We start from the raw sequence: 20342 nt of genomic DNA on the forward strand, positions 1-20342 counted from the left end.
AGGTAGCAATAATCCGACCGGACTTTGCAATGCCTTCTCATTCTTTTGGCTCCTGCTCAAGAAATTCGGTGGTGCCACGAAGAGATTGGTTTGGCGTGGTTGGATTTGTTTTTTACCATCACATTCACCTCCTCATGCAAATAAATATCGGGGAAGAATATGAGCAACAAATTTCACTGTGCATTTCTTTTCTTTCTTATTACAAGACCCTGCAGTCGTGTTTTTAACGGGTAAATGACGACGCAGCGGACTCCATCGATGAGATTGTGTTGTGTTGTGTTGTGCATGCATTGTATGTGTTTAAAAACATAATGACTTTGGCGTATGCAAGTATTGTTGTAACAATGAATTGTTATTTGGTATTCTGTTCTGCCCAAGTCATGTACAGTTGCTTTAAGTTTTTGGTCATCATCATCTCGTCTCATTTCATAGGGCGAGTCTGTCAAGCCCTCGGTCGGAGTGAGATGGTGATGTCAACCAGCCAACTATAAAGTATTTTTAATTGTTGAAAGAACGACGGAATGACTAGTATTTAATAGAATCTAAGCAATATTGTCGTCGTCAGCTTGTTAGAAATTCATTTGAACGGAATGGATTTGGTTAGCAGCCGTTCGCTAATAAGAAAACTTCGTCTCGGGGTTTATGTCCATACAACAAGAGAAAAGTCGCAATGTAATTTGACACGTTATCATTCTATGGATGATAATGACGTATTAATATGCTTATTATTATGAGGGTGATTCATGGTTCACTGCACTGGTGACTGGTGCATACATACGTACGTATATGCAGATATAGGTAAGTAATTTCATTTACGAATGCTTATTCATTCGTATTTTTAAGTTGCAACTTCCTGTTTAATTTTACAGTTGACAATCGAGTTGGTCATATGCATCTAATTTATATTATGCTGAGGGTCGCTGTGAGTTTTGTCTACATCTTTTGGTGGACAAGCCCTGACTGACCCTGACTTTCGACTTATGTTCTGCTCATGGATTCGATAACCCTGATGCTAAATATAATTGTTCTGGATAACCATATTATTTACTGTGAAAAGGGTTAAATAAATCCCAGGCTCTCATACTAATACGTATGTAAATATGATACTGTATATGTAATCTTATATATACATGTATATATTGAGTTACTGACATTGCTTGACTTTTCTGTAACCGCAGTTTATAATCAAGTTGATTAAATCAACCCAACGAAGAAGAAGGAAATAAAAAAATTGCAAATCTACTTTCCATTCTCTGCAACCAAATAACATCACGATTGGTTCAGTTTAGTAGTGTTTTGTACTATGTAGTGCCGACATTGACATCACGATCTTGCATTTAGCACTCCAAGTCTGCAGTGCCACTAGTTTTTCTATGTTGTAGTAAATCGAAGCAAACAGTATACATAGTTGCTAATGCTATTTCATTCATTCATTCATTTTTGCGCATACTATAGTCCATCCTTTTAGGATTAACCAAGGAGGAAGTTGGAGATTTGGGAGGTTGGTTGCCGAGGATTTGAAATAATGCCCATTGCCCATACGCTGCTCTAACAATCACTCCCACAACAAATGTGGCACAATTGCCTACAAATTTTTGCAACCTGGTTTTCCTTGTAGTGAAAAGTAAATAGAGATGATGATGTGGTGATGAGGATAAATCGTCAATTTCAATAAATTAGTTATAGGGATACCGCTAATTAGAAGAAAGTTTTGGAACAATGTATGCTCACTAGATTTTTTGTTTCCTCTGATAATTAAGTACCAAACGTGCCGAATATTGGATTATTCATGTATAATATTTAAAATATTATTTCGATACGATTGATTTTCAAAATTGACATTTGTCATGAGTGACAAGTCTGCTCCTGACTGAAATTTTGAATCTAGATTTAAGACCATGTAATATAATAATGCATTAAACCCAAAAGCATTGTGTTAAACTCAAATGTTCTATATATTGACAATTGTCCTCCTGAATGCATCGACAATCATTACAGTCTGCAGTTTACACAGACTGTCACACAAAGTGGACATTTCTTTTCTACTATCAAAAGTCTTTCCAGCAAGTAATATCTCTCAGTATGGAAACCCATATGATAATTACTAATTTGACGTCTTTTGGATTCAGTATTTGAGTATAGTAATTACTGAAATAGATGCACTACTTGCTTTAATAACAACTTATTAATGGAGTTAGTTACTTTACATTGTTGCATTATTTAAATTCCAAAATATTATTTACTATTTTATTTTCATTTAATTAATAAACCCATTGTTTAACAAGTACTTTTTTTACATTCTGTAAAATAAGTTACTCTAGTGTGCAGCATAAATTATTGTCACTTCACATTACTTAACAAGACCGAGATAACATGTGCATACGTTATTTTCTTATTAATATTAACTTTAACCCATTGGATTAATCAATTTCATACAAGTGTTCGTCCACCATGATTTCTTCCTTGGGTTTTCGAATTTCCGTAGTAGCAGCAGCAGCAGAATCTCGTTTTCGATGGAAATGATGATGCAACGTAGCAAACGCCGAGTTGAGTTCAAAAGTTTTGTGCGCTATTTCTTCGTGATCACACTGGGGTTGCTTTTTAATGCATTGGAGCTCACGGCACGCTTTTCTATACTTATCCTCCATTATAAACTTTGGAGATGTTTCCGGAATCCTAAACAGTTTGAATGCTTCCGTTACGTCACCTTCAGATCCCACAAGAATATTATCCAAAATGGTAGGGGGCACCTCGGGACCCTTTCTACCGAAATGAGATGACTTTACGTCAGAAGAGGCTGCTCGAGCTGCTTTTTCATTTTTTTCTTTAAATTCCTTTCGTCCTACAATCTTGATCAATGATCGAATAGCTTTAAGTTTTTTCGCGTCAACTTCTGGGAATGCGAAGCCTTCCTTCAGAACATCACAGAAATTGGAGAACGTGAAAACTTCGTCATGTTTCCAGCTGAATTGATAAATCATTTTGGTTCTCGTGAAGCGCTGTCAGAAAAATTTGATGTATAATTCCATAATTAATAAAACAAAAAATTTGAAACATTCATAAATCTAACTTAATCATACCTCAATGCAACTTTGAAACTCTTGTTCACTCTTGGAAAATGCAAGTGTCCAAGAAATAGCAACATCTTTTTCATATCCGTTGTAAAAGAACTGAAAAAGTCCACGGACAAAATAGAGTTCCGCTATTTGCTTATCTGTCCAAAAAGGTTTCTGGAATTCTGCTTTCAAAAGGGTGCTGACTTGTCCTTTGAATGTTCCAATATCAGCAAACAATGAGTACAAGATTGAGATTGCAGTCTGAAAGTCCTCCGGATCATAACTGATGGCTTTTTGAAAATACGATCTAGCGGAAGCAATATCTTTTTCCTATTATTTGCAAAATTCAACTTGTTTGAATTCATATAGTTATATCACGCAGGTCTTACTATATTTAATAAAAACAAGAGTATATAGACTTTAAAAACTTACAACATTCAACAGATAAGACGCCATACGCTTTAGTGCTTTGGATGATTCGTGGTGAAAGATCACAGCACGATCCAAACATAGTTTAGCAAATTGCAGATTCCTTGCCCAGGGTGGAAGAGTCAAAGTGCACAAACGTGCAACCCCTAAATTATACTCGAGAGAAATTGGGTCCAGGTCGAACAATTTCCTATATAAAATTCATGAAATAATAAGATACCAAATGAAAACCACTTATGAAAATAATCCGTATTGTACATACATGCACTGGCCATAAATATAATCCCTTAGGTGTTGGACGCTGCCCAAAATTCTTTTTGTTCCAAATGAGACTACCAAAAACCTCTTGTCCACTATGTCCTCATACCCGTTCAACTCGTCCGCTAATGCCCGAATATATGCAAAACGAAGGCTCGGATTTGTACACTCCAGCCGAACAGCTCTCTCCAACTTATCCTTGCCGTCAGCACTAATCCTCCCCTCTTCGAAAACATTCTCCGTGACGTCGTCGCCCTCCCGTTCTCCCAGAATCTCCTCCAAAGTGTTCCGCAATTCCTCGGTCCACCAAGGCCACTCGCAAGGCTTGGATGTCATCATCAGCATTAATTAGTAATTTCCTGTTAATTTCAAAAACACAATTGGTATAAATGCTAATTATTTTAACGTTTTTTAAACGCTAAACATTTTAAAGCCAGCAATCAAATGTTGCTCCATATTCACAATGTAACAAATAATAAAAGTAATTAATTACTTACTTGAAGTGCTTGTTTATTTCTTTTTGGAATATCGAAAATGCTTGAAACTACAAGGGTGATCAGTGACCACTGGTCACGTCAAGTGAGATAAAATGTAAAATTCAAAACTTGTAGTTTGAGAAATAATCTGGTCGTGGTCGTGGCCTGCATCCAGCGGTGTGACGTTTACTAGTAGATACTACTGCCCGCCATGCAATGAAAGGTGAGAATTTTGTCTCGTCTCAATCGAGCTAAACCCATGAAGAATCTCACATTTCGCATTGCTGATATGCTGATGGACGTGTGGACAAGTTTTTCATATAATTAATACGACTGATAATATTTGAAAATAAATTTAACTTTTACCATTACTGTACCTACGTGTGTGTGTAAGTATCTTGAGATGCATTAGTAATAACCAACGACCCAGCTGTGGGGGGTGTAGTGTATAATTTAATTAATTAATTAAAATTACATATATTGCAAAATTAAAACCAAATGGTATTGCTGAAGTATAGCACTATATTAGATAGAGAGAGAATTGTTGGCACATTAAATTATATTAATATAATTTATTAAGATCTGCAGAATTTCGAATTTTAGGACGATTATTTTGAGAAATGCTGGCATTTTTACATTGTCGATGTCAAAATTTAGCATTCGTCCAGTTTCGCTCACGGTTTGCTGCAAGGTTTGTATGCAGAGGGGGTTTCCTCGAATTTGAGGGGTATGACAGGAGTGTAATAGGGCTCATGGAGCTTAACCACGCTTTTTCAAACTCATATTTATGATATGATGAATGATGACATCATTGATGATGCATGAATTACTACGTGTATGTAAGATTAAGATCCTACGAAATTCTCAACTCTGACATCCTTGCAACCTCTCCTTCCTCCCTAGTAAAGAGTCCTTACGATGAAAATAATTATCACAAGGTAAACATTTTTATAATAATATGCTTAATTAATGTATTTATTGCATCGGTCAATACATACTACTTATCTGCACATTTTACTTGAATAATGAACTCAATCAAGTACTTAAACAAGTAATTTTGACGTTAGGCCTGATTAGTTATTAGCATGCTATCAATTTTAAGCAGGATATCTCAAAACCACAGATGGATGTCTTACGAGGAAAATACATTGCATAATTTCACGCCATTCATGTTAAAATAGCAATGCTATGATAAAAAGTGGGCTCTTGTGTTGCTGGAACTTGATGCATAATTCAATTCGTGCATTGTTTTGTTAAACAAAAACTTTCAATACAATTAATACTATTTGCAAATTGTAACAGTTGGCCAAATATTTGCATGGTTGAGTGAACTACGTGGAGGTGGAACCGCTGTGTGAGGTGCAATAAATTTCTCACTTTCTTCTTGGCCAGCAGGTCACCAGAGAAATATTTAATACAAGTTCATTGCTATCCTATATGGCTTAGGATTGGTATTCAAATATCCTATATTTGGCACTCTGTCTTCGTTATAAATTAGCTGGATAAATTAACTGGAGTTGTTTTTCGTCATCATCACTTTCAAAGTGAAATTGAGCTATAGATTTTTCCGCAAGCAATAATGAACCCAAGGTTGACAGGATTGGTAATATTGATCTTCCTCATTTGGACCCTTTTCTATATAAATGTCATCACAAAGTCCTCTGCCGGGTCACGTCCTTCGACACCATCGCCCGGAGGTCAGCATCATTGGATTGAAGAGGAGTCACAACCCTCTCTTGCTCAAAGAAGTCAGAACAATGAAGAAGAAAACAATTATCGCCGTTTTCTTCGGAAACAATTTGATGCGTCGGAAAAAAGCTATCAGGTTTGTTATATACTTTCCTTCGGGTCTGACGTTATAGTCACAAACTTTATACAATTTACAATCACATGTGTTGGAATAATAAAGCATATTTTTGCAGAAATTTTTACTCGTCATTTCCTATGTTGTAGGAATATCGGCGTCGCCGAAGAGAGTTTGTGGGTGCTGATCCTGCAAAAGTGAACCCATGGCCACCTGCAAGGGTCATGTATTTCTGGGATTACTTTCTACCCGCTTTTTCCTGTCCATACACGATCCAGAGGATTGGAGCCCTTGGCGATGGGGGTAAATGGGTCTGCGGAATGGAACTCTTTGACACCGTGAAAACAACAGATGTACATGTGCAACTATCCATACTATCAAATATCAAGTTATAATCTTGGTAGTGATGAAGCGGTCATTATATAAAAAATGCCTGCATTTAGAGTTTCCTTCACTAATTTAGGAAAAACCAGAAGAATCGTTCCCTAACAAAGATCGTCCGTGCATCATTTATTCATTCGGAGTGGCTACAGAGTCAAGCTTCGAAGCAGAATTTTTAGAGAGGACAGACTGTGAAATATGGGCGTATGATGCGTCCGTGGATAGAATGGGAAATCAAGTGACCACTCCACACCCAAGGGTTCACTTTAATAAAGTGTACATACAACCCAAAGGAAATGCTACATTGGGTTCTCTCATGAAACAGGTTACGGTTGCATCGCAAATCACGATATTTTTTTATCATATAAATAGTAACGTGTTGTGGCTTGATTGCAGAACGGTCATCAGTGGATTGATTTTCTCAAGATGGATATTGAATCTGGAGAATTTGACGTCATGGAGCAAATCCTGAATGAATTCCAGATACTCCCATGGGGCCAGTTGCACATTGAAATTCATGGGGATGAAAAAGGTGAACTTTTTCCAAAGGTGTACAAAATGTGGGAAAGTTTTGAGGATAAAGGACTGAGACCGTTCAAGAATGAGATAAATCACTGGCCCTGCGTTCGGGCGAGACTTAATCCAATATATAACGAGTACTCTTTCATTAACACGAAGGGCCCAAGTAGATTGCTGCCCAATTTATAAGGAAGTTATTTAAATAGTAGTTACTAATACAATAACTATGCAAATATGTATTTTATTGTCCTACTACTTCATACAATCTGTTTGTAATGCCATAATGCTGTAATTGTGATGTTTTATGTTTGTTTACTAGATACCATTTATATAAAAAAAATGGTGGATATGGGAATGTGTAAAAACTATTAATAGTGAATACTGGTACACACATTATAAATAGTCTCCACCCACCAGCACCTTAAAAATTGATGCTTCGTGTAAAAATCTCTTTGAGAATATTTGCCAGCGCTGGATTCGCCTCATAGCAATGAACTACAACTTGTTTTGCCCAAACGAAGTATTCTCGTCTTCTGGCATCATCCCACCCGAGAGGGAGGGCTTTCTCCAGGTCACGCAAGTTGTAAATCTTGTCCGCCATCTTCACCAATTTGGCCTCAGTTGACGCGTGGGCTGCATGTTCTATTTGGAGTCGTTTCCGTTCTTCTTTTGGCTTAAGCTTGTCGTCTGTGACTTCGGCCACGATGCTTGAAACCTGCCGTGCGTGCCCAAGAAGATACAGACAGACCTATTTAAAAATGCATAACACGAGGGCTTGTCTTACCTTGGAGCCGAAATGTTGTTCCAACTCTGCCAGCGTGGTATCTGTGTCTTCAACCGTGTCGTGAAGAAGAGCTGCTTGTATAACTGCTAGGTCTTCAATTCCGCCTTCTTCGACTAAAATGTTGGCTACTCCTACGACGAATAGGATGCAAACCAGACAATAAATATTCATGAAATTAACATTTGCGAGCCTTGTTGGCAATTATTGCCGTAATTCTTAAGTCTATCTATACCTATTGGATGGTTAATGTATGGCGTTTTCGAGGGGTCCTTCCTTCTCTGGTTACGATGCTTGGTTGCAGCAAAGTTGGTTGTTTTGATGAGGATGGCGATTTGAGACAACGAGCCCATCTTGATTTAAATATGATTATATTAATTGGAAAAATTGCTCATCCAAAGTGTTGGCTTGTTTGTTGGTGCGACCAACCGAGCATTTTGTGCTCGGTTCTACATACGAACAACTTTTAACTTGAGAGTCTCAAGACACAACTCTCGTTAGTAGAACCGAGCCAGTTTCGTTGGTCGCATTAGCAAAGTGTTGGCGTAATTAAATAGTAATGAACGTGTAATGTAATGAATATGCATATTCTACCTTTATGTTTTGTTCAGTCGGTCGAAAATGCTGGACTACGAGAGATGAAAGTGATGAAATGATGAAACTACATATCAGTAAAGTACTTATACAGTTAATGCGTCTAAACTGAACGTGCACATTAATTTAACGGAATTTAGTCAATTTGAATTAAATAATTAATCGGACTGTCGTTCTTGAAGCTGTCGCCGTCTGTGATTGCAGTTTGCTGATTTGATTGCCTCCTTGCAATTGTGTTATGTAATTGTGTTATCATTGGAAATGTGACAGGGTATTGGGAGAATAGCCTTCATAAATATCATTTACATATGGGGAATATCAGGTTTGCATTATTAGTCCAATCAGGTAAATAGTAAAATATCATGAGCATTTACACATACCAGTGGACATAAGTTGGGGTCCATTTAAAATTTTTACAGCGTCAAGTAACATAAAGTGAATTGATGAATGTTTCATCGGCCTATTTTCCAGGCAACGCATTATTCCAATTTGAAAATCAGTCACATCTATCTACACAGTAAAAATTGAAAACCATTTATAGCAATAACTATAATCATTCAAATTCCTCCAATTTTTTTCAAGTTTTGTTGCATTTTTGGATTGCATGTTTTATAAATCCAAATAAACAATCATGCCCACAGCCACGTTGAAAGCTAACAGCGCCAAGACCACGAAATCCGGTGCCACGAAAACAAACCCAGCTCCATCATCTTACAAGCTGGACTCTACGAAAACCATTTTGAACGGGCTTATCCTCACTCCAAATTTTTCTGCGTACGGAACGGAACGCGAGCAGCCCTTGTACGATCCTGAAGAGAGCACTTACGAGCAGGACTTTCATCCCCCCGTCCCCCACTCGACCGCCACACTGCTCTCCATGGCAGAGGAGAAGATCAAGGCCATGTCCAACACTCACAAAAATCATGGGAGGAGAGGCAATGAGAATCGGGCGATGAGACCCTTAGGAAAAGCCACCATTGGAAATACGGTAACAACTGCAATATTGACTTGAACAACTCTTTTTGCTTTGATAAAACTATATTTGAATCGTTATGATATTAAATTCAAGACAAAATCACTTCAACCAAATGACAACAACACCACGTCTTCCACACAACCTTTGAAATGGCTTCGAGAGGGTCAAGCAGCCTCAAGCAAGAGATCCTTAAGTCAGACTCGAAATTCAAAATTTGCACATTCTCCAGCGACATCGGTAATATTGTTATTGATGTTGCAGAGGCCTCTCATTCAGAAAAAAAAACAATTCTTATGCATCCGCATGCTTATTTTTGTATTTATCGCAGAACAAACTACGAGATATTTTTGCACCTGACGAACCTGACAAGCTTATCACCATCGGTGGCTACATTATCAATATTGAAAAGGGGCTTCCTCCACAAATGAGCACCTCCGTTCGTCCAAGCGTCTCCTCTAACGAGCGGGGCGTGGAGATTGAGGTGCGTATTAAAGATGTCGACCCGACGAAAATCGTTGTAGAGAAGAGATACAATTCCATCTTGGTGATTAGCGTCAGGGAGAGCGGGATTAAACTCCTCAAGGAAAAGCTGAACACAGCCGACTCTTCACTTGGGTTGGAAGACGATGTCATTGAAGTTGTCAACATTTTTGCTCCGAGAGACGTCTCTTTGACGAGAGTGATGGTCACACCCGCGGACTCCAAAGGACGACTCTTCATCAAGGCTCCTTAATTTTATAGCCAAGCCGCATGATTCTAAATTGCATATCAATTGCATGTGTGTAAGCATTTTAAGCGGAAAAAGTTAATTTTCAACACTGAATTTATTTTTTGTTAATTATCAGAAGTACAATAAAATACTTACGTAGCTGCAGATTGTTATACAACGCTTTTGAAGCTTCCAAACAAGAGTAATTCAATGTCGTAGAATAGGAAATGGCCCTTATGAAAGCTTCAACGACACCAAGTTAATATATATAATTACAGATTTCCATGAAAGGAATACATAACACAAGGAAAAGATAATTAGTATTGATACATAACCTCATATAAAAACTGTTAAAATGACAAAAACAATCGAACTACAAAGTATTTATTTTTTCTCATTAATAAATATACTCAATAATATGGAACACTTCGGAGAAAGGCCTTGGTTTTAATTTGTGTTTGCTCAAGCTATACGCCAGTACGAATTGTGCCTGCCTTCCTTACATTACAACATTGCTTATCTTATTTCTTGACAGCGTTTATACTTGCCATTTCATACTAACAAATTATGTACATATCTACATACGTAATATGCGTAAAAAATCACAATTTCCAGGATTAGATATCATCATTTTCATGCAAGTTATTTTACGTTATTGTTCTTGTTTTGAGATCAATACAAATCTTGGTGTTGGGGAGTGTGATCTAGTTTATCTATTTGACCAACATCACAAAGAAACAATTAGTGTCTGGAATGATTGGGAAGTCACCAAATATTTTTTCCCTCAGAAACCTGCAACAATATACTTTACAGAAACAAATGCACTACACAAAGAAGTAAAATCTCAGCCAATATTTAGTCGTTTAAAATCTTTCTGTATCATATTTTCAGTTTTCCTACTGATTGACAAACTAGACGACGCCTCTGCCACTCAACCATTCAAAGTTTTATCAAAAATCATCACCAACACTAATTTTGCGTACTCGGACGCAGCGATTTTTATTCTCCATATTCGAAATGGTAGCAGTAATGAACGATTGTTCAAATCGTTGCAACAATACCCTAACGAAGAAGAAGAGGATTCATCGTCAGAAGAAGAACCTTTACCTCATCTTTTTCACGCACCTCTCATTTTGCTCAACATGGTCACGTCAGAGTGGGCCATGTACTGCAACTTGTGTCCACCGGGGTTGAAAATCGCTTGGCATAGAGGTCCATTTCTAGCATCGTCAATATTACAAGAGAAAACGAGCACTTCTTCACCTCCTCAAGGTGGGACTGCCTACATTATGAGTAACACCCCAGGTGAAATGGATAACGTGAACAATCCCAACTGCACATCGGAGAACTATCAGGAAAAACCGTCCAGATGTCAACCAACCCACGTAATTTTAGGCATTATTGCAAAGCACTTCAACCTCACTCTTACCCCGGCAAGAGACGGTGAGGAGCACTGGCTTTCTCCGACTGTCCCCGGCTTGCACATTTGCCTCCTCTGCAATACCTCTGAGCAAGACGGGGACGAAAAGATGAAGTGGTACAACCCCAAAGTATTCAAGAGTCATGTCCAAACTCTCAACTTTATCTACTGCTACTTTCCAAAGGTGCTCCAATATCAAACCGTTAGTTGGAGCAGTCTCACAAGTCCATTCGATGTCTACACTTGGGTGATGATTATTGTTTCTGCCGTGGCGATGGCGTTGTTCCATCGCGACCCCGACTACGGTTTCGACATATTTGGTACTCTTTTAGCTCAGTCATTGCAACGGTCTTGGAGTCCAGGGCTGTCATCGTCACTGCTGGTATTGATCGTACTCACAAACGCATACCTCGGCATGGTCACAACTGGGCTCACAAGACCGCTCGGAGAGAAGCAAATCCTCGACCTACACGAACTAATCCATGTTAAACAATACAAATTCCTTGTAGGAAACAAGAGTGAAATTCCATTCATGATGGCAGTGATGGAGAGTAACCCCAAGTACAGAGGAAAAGTGAAGGCAAGTTATTACAAGGAGGTGAAAGGATTTCATTTCCAGAATGTACTAACACAACCATTCGAGACTTTCCGAACTCTTGGTGAAAACGGAGGATTCACGGTTATCCCAAATGCGATCTCCTTGTTGAGAACCATCGCATCTGGAAAGTTCTCATTCCGCATTGGTCAAGTTACATGTTCTCTCACGGAAGAAAAGGTGTCGGACATTACTGTAGACTGGATATTGAGACTTTCTAGATCCACAGCAGTTCTGCATTATCGTGCAATTTTGCAATCCTCCGGAATCCCCTTTCATTGGGGGATGGCTCGATTACATAAATCATTTCTGAGCTTCATGCGAGGCAACAGCAGAAACCAACTTTTTGGAACAGAATGGGAACCCTTGACGTTGGAATCTTCAATTCAAATCCTGTTCATGTTGTATGGAATGCTTCTAGCGTGTTCCGCTGTCCTTTTCTTTTCTGAAGTTTGGAAAGTCTGCACACGAAAGGGGCGCTTGTTGGCTTGGGCTCTATACTTTAAATTTAAGCTCATCTTAAAAAATCCACTCAAAAAACCAAGTCCAAAAATGAAGAAATCTAGAAACCTTGTACATTCTGTTTTTTAAAAAAATTGCTGTAGTAAAGAAAACAATAACACGAATCCATTAAGAAATATGTAGGATTTGCTTATATTAATATAACTCTATGAGGATGTGTTTGTGTGGAATTAAAATTCATACTTGACAAAGTTTGTTACAAGTTCGAATTTCAGACAAAGAAAATTAATATTTCAAACCATTGTACGACAGAATTTCCTTATGTCAAATCCACGTATAGTATATGGTATGATTATTACAGATACTTTATAACACATAGTATATGCAGGTAAATTATTAAGGGAATATATTAAGAAAGCTCATTAAATTGCATAATTGACATATTGCGTGCTTGATGTATTATGTATGTATATATTTATATAGTAATGAGTAAAAAATGAATTTAAGATTATATCATCTTCAAATAATAATTAGCTTACTAACGAATCACACGAGATGGAATGATTCATCAGCTTTAAACTAAACTTGTTAAATGAATTACTAATTGAGCCAATTGCATTTACTAATACCGTGAAGCATAGGTCAGGAGTATTTAATGAAAACAGACTAGAAAAATTGTCACTATTCTACAAATCTTTCATGAGACAAGTTCCTCTCGACTCTTGTTAAACAAAAACTTAATTTACTGCTTAAATTTAAGCTAATTTCAAATTATTATAATAACGACGACGTATTTCATCATAATGCACAAAGTTAGCTGTATAAATATTCTTCTCATTGGTGCCTGCTGCCTAACGTTCATTGTATTATCAACCTCTACCCCCAGTAAATGTGACCTATATTTAACTAACTTTAATCATTCTTTGAACAGCTTCGTTTGTACAATGTCCACTTTATTGCAGTTGAGCATTCTTCGCTGGAACATGAAAGTAGAAACCGAAGGGAGTTCGTTTCTGCGTACGGGCCCAGCCAAGGTGCAACGGATTTAGCAGGTATCAAACAAAGTTACAATGAGCTCAATAGACCTCCATTTTTTGTGAATCAGTATATGTACAGCTCTGAAAATCTATTATCTAATTTTGTTGTTTTACAGAACAAGCAATGAAATGGGAAAAACTCAACAAGAATAATTTTGAAAACAAAAAGATGGTTTTAATACCTCTTAAGAGTTAATCAATCATACACACTTTTTCTGTCAAACATGCTCACTGCAACAACTCAATGAATAATAATACTATTAACGCTAATAATGGATACAAACATTGCATTATTCGTTTAATTTCTTGACTTGTACCACCTTAACTTTTCGATATTTTCTTGACATTCCTTCCGCATTTTTGGACTTTGGAGGACCCACGATGACTGGTTTCTGGTGATTATGAGCCGCAAATTCGTATCCTGGTTTATGATGTGACTGAAAAAGAGAGTATGCATTATAAGCTGTCAGAATTGAGTGTATCGACAACAAATAATTGACACAATTTTTGTAAACTTACAGAATGTGAAGATATTGATGAGAGATGATGATGGCCATCGCTTTCACCACCACCACCGCCAGCAGAGTGACTGTAGCTGTCACCCCCTCCAGAGTGACCTTGGTAAGATGACTTTGGAGGGGACCAGCCCCACCCTTTCCCGTAATGTGACCTCACCACACTCCGAATCTTTTCGCTCAACGTGGGATGATGGGAAGCGTCCAAATTGTCAAGATGGGAAAAATCCACGACCGAGCTCCCGTAGTGCCCGTACGAGTTGCAAGCGTCCACAATGCTCGTCGTAAGAACAACTATCGCAATTATCTGAACAAAAAACGGCAAACTTTAGATTTATTTAAATCTTCAAGAATTTGAAAAAGATGTCGCAGTGATATACATCAAACTACATAATAGCTCGTGTAAATGTACATATGTAATTACCCATTTTGTGACAGATCCAGATAATCCCATCTTTCTGGGAACTTAATTCAATTTAATTTGTGTAGACTTATTTTTTGCTGCACACCACAGAAAACGCCACAAAAAAGTTTCTCACCAAAGTTATTAATAAACTAAGTAAAAAGCGAGGAAATAAAGAACTGACAAGGCCACAACCATAACGAATAAGCAATTAGCAATTGATTGGTGCCCTTTAAATTAGAAAATGTTACCTGGCAGGCAAAAAATACGTGCATCCATATACATATGTGCGTATGTACATATGTGCGTCCAATTATTTACTAGAAGTCATGTACAACTTCTGTCAGATAGCTACATACTAACTGCAGTTTCATTCGAAAGCCTTGCAGTGGATTACTTAAATACTTTGATTTATATATTTACAAATAATTTTAAATGTAGATTTAACAACTAGCTAAAATACACTGTTAAATCAATTATGAATTCCTCAAGTGTGCAGACCTCAAACATTAAACCAAATACGATCCTTCCGATGATAATACTCATGTTTGATAAGATGATTATATAATGAGAATATGCATAATTATAATATTGTGGTTTTTCGCTAGTAGTCAAGTAATTAGTCAGAGGTGATCAAGAGACCGAGACATGCTACGTTTTTCTACATACATATATGCACATCGGCAAGCTCTAAATCCAATAAGTTCAATGCATTGAGCATCGGATAAACTAGATATATTGTTAATCATTGGTCTCACACAGCTATCTAATTATTATAAAGTTGTTTTTATATGATAACTTATCGATGACATGATAATTACAGTAGCTCATTACTCATTGGGGGTGCAAAACAAGAGGAGTGTAATGTATAGAATTAATTAATTAATTAATTCGTGATTGGGCTAACAATGCAAGTCTTTTACGTGTACAACTCCGATCTGGTTGGGACCAATTTTATTTTGTTCACCACAAAAAATAAGCATACCCGTATTTTTGCATTTTTCATAATGCGCTAATTTGAGCGCGGGGCGCGAATTTTAAAACATTTTTCAGCCAAAACCTCGGTTTTTAAAAATACTGTAAATTTTCGAATTTTAGCCCGAATCCAAAAAATCGAAAACATGTCTCCTCAGAATGACTTAGCTGACTTATGAAAAATGCAATTGTCTCGAAATTTGATTTTCAAAATTTTTTCCAGTTTTTGAAAATTAAAATTATAAACTCTTTCAAATTTTTAAGTTTTCAAAAAATAATACATGTGGATTTTTCATAAGTCAGGTAAGTCATTCTGAGGAGACATGTTTTCGATTTTTTGGATTCGGGCTAAAATTCGAAAATTTACAGAATTTTTAAAAACCGAGGTTTTGGCTGAAAAATGATTTAAAATTCGCGCCCCGCGCTCAAATTAGCGCATTATGAAAAATGAAAAAATACGGGTATGCTTGTTTTTTGTGATGAACAAAATAAAATTGGTCCCAACCAGATAGGAGTTGTACACGTAAAAGACTTGCATTGTAAGTCGTGTACTTATTAGATTTTATTTTTAAAAATTCAAATATGACTTGGTAAATGGTAAATTTTTGGTTTGACGATGAGTTCTGAATTTGAGTAGAATTTAAATAGATTTGGTCACAGGTACAATAGATTTGAGTCAGAAAAGAGGAGGGACGAAATGAATGCAAGACAGATTGAGATTTCATAAAAAACTATTACTATCAACTGTCTGCACAAATGGCATAAATCCACACCCATCGTTTCGAAATGCTCTTCATCTACTCAAAATGGATTTCCTGATTCCAGCCAAGGAATCGTCTTGCAGGTTACATAAAAAATTGAAATATAATTAATGATTGTGAACGCTAAAGTAAAGTAGTAAGTTTATTTTTTGATTCACATGATAAATTACGTTACATATACATATTACAGCATGCAATTTTTCATAAAATTATATACACAATTAATTAAAATTAAATTTGTTATATAATCGACGATATTTAGTGGCTTACAAATACTGCAATATTATAAATGTTTTAATTTTAAAATTTTATATTATAATAGGCATAAGTAAACGCTCATCTTTTGACGACAAACATAAAGTAAAAGACATGTACGTACATGTACATATGTATAACGATATTTATATGAATCGAAGTGATCACAATCGGTTACTGAATTTCGTGCGAAGCCTGCTCCCAAACTCGATTTGGATGATCCGCAACATTTGGTCGAAGTTCATAATTTGTAATGAGAATTTCTGAGCGTTGAGCTGCCGTCCACTCTCCGCGTAGTCCAATGTAGCACAACTTTGTCGTGTCGTTCCCAAAATTAGACGGAACATGAATCGATAAGTGATTGACGGATGAAAAACTTACAGCCCTAAAATAAAACAGCAAACTTGTAATAATTTTCTATGTTAAATATGCCCCCATACTATACGTGCATAGTTCAAGAATCTTTAGTACTTGAGAGGATACTCTAACAATCCAGTTGGGTCACGATTCAGATGAAATTCCTGCACCGGTTCTGTCGTTGTATCATCAAATGTCATGTGTGGTCTGTTTTTAAACCTATATATATATATCACAAAGTTGACAAAATTGGATGATATACCTTCACAATGTTAATTTTATACGTACAAACGGACACAGTTAGGATGACTTTCGTCGTCTGGAGCGCAAATTATAATCCCCTTCAATTTTACATTGCCTGTGAATCTAAATAAACCGAACCAATTCAAATTTACTAATTGTCTAATCTGGGTTTAACCCGAGTCATGGTTTTGCCATACAGGAATTAGTACTCGTAAATTACGAGTACCAAAGACATTACGAATCGTAATGTCTTTGGTACCCTAGCGGATGAGCAGCTTATCCAACTTTATTTTCAAACCACGTGTTTTGTCAGGGGGACCCAACATGGTGACACCCAAATTAAACTTTAGTCGAATTAAATAATTGACTCGGGCTACATCCAAGCTAAACGTTCGATTTTTTAATTGTACTAACAAAATTCTTCTTACGGAATATTGATTAAGAGCTCCTCATCTACATCACTGTCGACCATCTGCAAAAGAAAATAGTATTAATTCTTGACTCCAAATTATGCATGGTCACGAGTAAAGGTTACCGTTTCAAAGTTAAGTCGCTGATCCCAAGGTTTGAAGATAGTTTTGCAGGATCCATCCACGGCTTCATTGAGACAGGTGAGGTTTTCTTTGTCAATCTTTGTGTAGAGGGAGTACTCCACCCCCATCTCGGGTGAGTCGTGCTCATGGTTGTGGTCCCCATTGCAACCCCCACTCCCACAGTGACCGTGAGACATTCTGCACCTCGCTCTCCTGCCCCTATTTAATAATTAATAATATGCATTACACATTATACTATAACTTGATTATAACTTGATTAAAGGGACAATTTCAATTCGTGGCAGAAGTAAACACAGTATCAATAAAGGAGGTAACCTACTTAAACTGAACTAAATAATTTATGAACTTTTCAGAGGTAATAACTAAAAAAAAGTTCCAGATTATTATTTTCTAAGTAGAAAATGACAATGTGTCAATCTTTTTTGTTAGAAAAATGGTCACTTACGGAAAATTAACCCCCAAAGAGTGATGAGACAGATAAATAAATGAAGGACAGCAAATTTTCAGTTGAATGAAATCGATCGAAGGAAAATTATGACGAGGATCAGCTTTTATGCAAACTCATTTTTACTTTCCTTGGATTTGGATCCCGCAAGATTTTGCAGGTTCGCTGGGGCGCATCAACTTCGCCAACTACTCGTACGTATTATGCAACTTCTTCCATGGAATTACTGTGCAGAATGAATGAATATTATAAACCAAAAGCTTTAATTACATGCTCATATCTGACCATAACTCAGAAAAAGTAACCTAAGGCAAATTCACATGTCGACCTGAGATAGAAATATTGTCACCGCAATCCCACCCACCTGAAGCATCTATGCCAGATTAGCCGTATGTCATAAATAAGGGAAACATAGTACATCTCATCTTCCCTAAGAATACCAGATATCTCGTAAGGACAATTTGCCTAAAAATTGGGGATCTTATTAATTCCATGACCCTCCCACTCCTATCCACGTTCGGCCTACGCACATCAAACATGAATTTTATACTGATTTTTTTATCATCATCAAATATTAGTAAATGTAAAATGCATGTCCCTGCCCATCAGCTCATGTTAGTAGAATAAGGTATACCATAGGCTATTAGGTATACATATTACATACAATAATTCCCTTCAGTCATGATTAAAATATGATTGGCCTAAAATGCTTTTCATTATGTTTTCCATCATCGACCCAATATTAATTTTGCTTTGATCTCGAGTTCGTCACAGATGGCTGACCGTCAACCGTCTCAGAGGGCTTTAGTTGCCGAACCACAGGAATCATATTTCGAGCCGCTGGACTTTCGTTGATGGATTAGATATAAATTATTTTGAGCGAACTGCCACCAGCAAACCGCAGGCAGGCAGGAGTCAGTTTCTCCTTTCTTGTAATCCGGTGAAAGCTATTAACGTGCATGCAATCGCAACTGGTCTTTCATGACCTTCTCGAGAAAGGGTTTCTTATGCCTACGTAAGAACGGGTGGGCGGCGTGGAAGAAAGGAATGGGAAAACCTAACGAATAATGTCCATTCCATCCTCATCCCATCCGTCATCCTTCCTTGTCTATTTCCAAAACAGCAAAATATGTGTGTATTCGCGTTTGGCTCAAATCTGCGTGTTTTTGGATGACAAAACTATTTGGCGAGACTCTGTGCGAAAACAGGAGCGTGAACCGTGGGCGCATCGAGAATCCTTCAACTCTTTCCAAGCCCCTCCCACTGCTATTGCAACGTTAATGCCCCCACTGCTTCCGCAGCTTATGAGTGAGAGAACCGAATTATGTGGCACACAGTTGAGTCGAGAAATTCCACTATTTTCTCAACTACATATATCCATCTGCTTTGCAATATGGTGTGGACTATTATGGTTGAGGGTACATAACATATAACAAGTTATCGGACATTAAGGATATTCGTTTCTTCAGTCGATGTATCTATCAGGAAATTCCATCCGCATGAATGCTGCCGGGGACGGACATTTCTCAAGAATTCCCGGCCACGTCTTCCTTTCGAAAAAATTGCGTACATGCCCATATTTTTTTACGGGGGTCCTATCACGTCTCATCACTTTTCATATTAAGAAATACTCTCCATACCGTAGAATTTTAGATATACTATACTCCGTACATACATATGTATACAACCTACAGTGCAGACTTCATTTAGCCCGAGTCAGAGACAGCGTTCGCTACTAAATTTTTGTCCGAATTGATCAGACTACCCCCCATTGTGGGGATGGTCGAAAAAATAATTTCTATTATTTGGCAAAAAAATCGCACACACGGACTTGCCGGTTCCATAAGCCCTTCATCGGACTAAAAGTGGAACATGGGAGGCGAATTTTGTGCTGATGATAATGACTACCTATGATGGGAATCACTATCATTTTGTGTGCCATTTTAGAGAATATTGACACATTAACAAATTTAAACTGCCATTTGATTCGTTGAAATACCCATGTACAAGATGTCATTTTCCGTCCCTTTAACCATTGCCGCATTTCATAAATCTGGAGAACATATTATGGTGAATGGCTTCTTTGACTTATCCCAATGTCAAAAAATTTCAAAAAAGTTGCAATAAAAATTCCCCATCTTGCTTGTCTTATTTTCTTTATAAGAAAACTACTTTCATTCTCACCAAAGATACATACACCAGATGTACTTCTTTCAAGAATTTAACGATTTCCACCATATAATCCAAACTCTTTGAGAGGACAGTAGAACAAGACGAGAGACCAGCAATCCCTTTGACTCGCGAGAAGCGTTCTTCTTCTTCTCCTCCCTCCTTTCT

The 20342-nt window shown here is 37.3% G+C and overlaps 6 protein-coding genes and 1 long non-coding RNA gene across 7 annotated transcripts; 3 read left to right on the top strand and 4 right to left on the bottom strand.

Annotated features, from left to right (window-relative positions):
- Positions 1 to 2219: 2219 nt before the first annotated feature.
- Positions 2220 to 4421, bottom strand: LOC110858201. Its single transcript, XM_022106888.2, has 5 exons — positions 4241 to 4421; positions 3748 to 4102; positions 3489 to 3675; positions 3081 to 3386; positions 2220 to 2999 (listed from the first exon to the last, which is right to left on the bottom strand). The coding sequence occupies exons 2-5, from the start codon at positions 4086 to 4088 to the stop codon at positions 2421 to 2423; spliced, it is 1413 nt and encodes a 470-aa protein (XP_021962580.1). The 5' UTR covers positions 4089 to 4102; positions 4241 to 4421; the 3' UTR covers positions 2220 to 2420.
- Positions 4422 to 5798: 1377 nt separating this feature from the next.
- Positions 5799 to 7291, top strand: LOC110854288. The gene is made up of 4 exons (XM_022102719.2): positions 5799 to 6044; positions 6173 to 6376; positions 6487 to 6729; positions 6801 to 7291. The coding sequence occupies exons 1-4, from the start codon at positions 5799 to 5801 to the stop codon at positions 7110 to 7112; spliced, it is 1005 nt and encodes a 334-aa protein (XP_021958411.1). The 3' UTR covers positions 7113 to 7291.
- On the bottom strand, positions 7148 to 8439 carry LOC110854296 (guanosine-3',5'-bis(diphosphate) 3'-pyrophosphohydrolase MESH1). Its single transcript, XM_022102730.2, has 4 exons — positions 8299 to 8439; positions 7940 to 8057; positions 7708 to 7838; positions 7148 to 7638 (listed from the first exon to the last, which is right to left on the bottom strand). The coding sequence occupies exons 2-4, from the start codon at positions 8055 to 8057 to the stop codon at positions 7345 to 7347; spliced, it is 543 nt and encodes a 180-aa protein (XP_021958422.1). The 5' UTR covers positions 8299 to 8439; the 3' UTR covers positions 7148 to 7344.
- A 458-nt stretch (positions 8440 to 8897) lies between these two features.
- Positions 8898 to 10376, top strand: LOC118436850. The gene is made up of 3 exons (XM_035855486.1): positions 8898 to 9286; positions 9368 to 9511; positions 9603 to 10376. The coding sequence occupies exons 1-3, from the start codon at positions 8930 to 8932 to the stop codon at positions 10005 to 10007; spliced, it is 906 nt and encodes a 301-aa protein (XP_035711379.1). The 5' UTR covers positions 8898 to 8929; the 3' UTR covers positions 10008 to 10376.
- Positions 10377 to 12992: 2616 nt separating this feature from the next.
- LOC118434125 lies at positions 12993 to 13774 on the top strand. The gene is made up of 3 exons (XR_004833788.1): positions 12993 to 13345; positions 13423 to 13512; positions 13614 to 13774. It is a non-coding gene; the product is annotated as an uncharacterized LOC118434125 (long non-coding RNA).
- Positions 13648 to 14985, bottom strand: LOC110841939. The gene is made up of 3 exons (XM_022087643.2): positions 14437 to 14985; positions 14017 to 14319; positions 13648 to 13934 (listed from the first exon to the last, which is right to left on the bottom strand). The coding sequence occupies exons 1-3, from the start codon at positions 14464 to 14466 to the stop codon at positions 13788 to 13790; spliced, it is 480 nt and encodes a 159-aa protein (XP_021943335.1). The 5' UTR covers positions 14467 to 14985; the 3' UTR covers positions 13648 to 13787.
- Positions 14986 to 16258: 1273 nt separating this feature from the next.
- LOC110863386 (PITH domain-containing protein GA19395) lies at positions 16259 to 18165 on the bottom strand. The gene is made up of 6 exons (XM_022112685.2): positions 18006 to 18165; positions 17542 to 17758; positions 17435 to 17478; positions 17052 to 17129; positions 16878 to 16982; positions 16259 to 16791 (listed from the first exon to the last, which is right to left on the bottom strand). The coding sequence occupies exons 2-6, from the start codon at positions 17734 to 17736 to the stop codon at positions 16581 to 16583; spliced, it is 633 nt and encodes a 210-aa protein (XP_021968377.1). The 5' UTR covers positions 17737 to 17758; positions 18006 to 18165; the 3' UTR covers positions 16259 to 16580.
- Between the last annotated feature and the right edge of the window lie 2177 nt (positions 18166 to 20342).

This window comes from Folsomia candida, unplaced genomic scaffold (assembly GCF_002217175.1).
Source record: "Folsomia candida strain VU population unplaced genomic scaffold, ASM221717v1 Fcan01_Sc001, whole genome shotgun sequence".
In the NCBI taxonomy this organism is placed as follows: domain Eukaryota; kingdom Metazoa; phylum Arthropoda; class Collembola; order Entomobryomorpha; family Isotomidae; genus Folsomia; species Folsomia candida.

What these genes read in the sequence shown, in the direction of transcription:
- LOC110841939 (XM_022087643.2), bottom strand. Translation starts at nt 14,466, where the DNA reads ATGGGATTATCTGGATCTGTCACAAAATGG. An exon ending in CTGGATCTGTCACAAAATGG is followed by an intron (nt 14,320 to 14,436) that starts GTAATTACATAT and finishes TTTTTTGTTCAG; the next exon opens with ATAATTGCGATAGTTGTTCT. An exon ending in CATCAATATCTTCACATTCT is followed by an intron (nt 13,935 to 14,016) that starts GTAAGTTTACAA and finishes TCTCTTTTTCAG; the next exon opens with TCACATCATAAACCAGGATA.
- LOC110854288 (XM_022102719.2), top strand. Translation starts at nt 5,799, where the DNA reads ATGAACCCAAGGTTGACAGGATTGGTAATATTGATCTTCCTCATTTGG. An exon ending in ACACCGTGAAAACAACAGAT is followed by an intron (nt 6,377 to 6,486) that starts GTACATGTGCAA and finishes TCACTAATTTAG; the next exon opens with GAAAAACCAGAAGAATCGTT. An exon ending in TGGGTTCTCTCATGAAACAG is followed by an intron (nt 6,730 to 6,800) that starts GTTACGGTTGCA and finishes GCTTGATTGCAG; the next exon opens with AACGGTCATCAGTGGATTGA.
- LOC110863386 (XM_022112685.2), bottom strand. Translation starts at nt 17,736, where the DNA reads ATGTCTCACGGTCACTGTGGGAGTGGGGGTTGCAATGGGGACCACAAC. An exon ending in AGCGACTTAACTTTGAAACG is followed by an intron (nt 17,479 to 17,541) that starts GTAACCTTTACT and finishes TTTCTTTTGCAG; the next exon opens with ATGGTCGACAGTGATGTAGA. An exon ending in TTGTTAGAGTATCCTCTCAA is followed by an intron (nt 16,792 to 16,877) that starts GTACTAAAGATT and finishes GTTTTATTTTAG; the next exon opens with GGCTGTAAGTTTTTCATCCG.
- LOC110854296 (XM_022102730.2), bottom strand. Translation starts at nt 8,057, where the DNA reads ATGGGCTCGTTGTCTCAAATCGCCATCCTCATCAAAACAACCAACTTT. An exon ending in ATACATTAACCATCCAATAG is followed by an intron (nt 7,839 to 7,939) that starts GTATAGATAGAC and finishes TATTCGTCGTAG; the next exon opens with GAGTAGCCAACATTTTAGTC. An exon ending in AACAACATTTCGGCTCCAAG is followed by an intron (nt 7,639 to 7,707) that starts GTAAGACAAGCC and finishes CACGCACGGCAG; the next exon opens with GTTTCAAGCATCGTGGCCGA.
- LOC110858201 (XM_022106888.2), bottom strand. Translation starts at nt 4,088, where the DNA reads ATGCTGATGATGACATCCAAGCCTTGCGAGTGGCCTTGGTGGACCGAG. An exon ending in TATATTTATGGCCAGTGCAT is followed by an intron (nt 3,676 to 3,747) that starts GTATGTACAATA and finishes AATTTTATATAG; the next exon opens with GAAATTGTTCGACCTGGACC. An exon ending in AGTTTCAAAGTTGCATTGAG is followed by an intron (nt 3,000 to 3,080) that starts GTATGATTAAGT and finishes TTTTTCTGACAG; the next exon opens with CGCTTCACGAGAACCAAAAT.
- LOC118436850 (XM_035855486.1), top strand. Translation starts at nt 8,930, where the DNA reads ATGCCCACAGCCACGTTGAAAGCTAACAGCGCCAAGACCACGAAATCC. An exon ending in AAGCCACCATTGGAAATACG is followed by an intron (nt 9,287 to 9,367) that starts GTAACAACTGCA and finishes ATTAAATTCAAG; the next exon opens with ACAAAATCACTTCAACCAAA. An exon ending in CACATTCTCCAGCGACATCG is followed by an intron (nt 9,512 to 9,602) that starts GTAATATTGTTA and finishes TATTTATCGCAG; the next exon opens with AACAAACTACGAGATATTTT.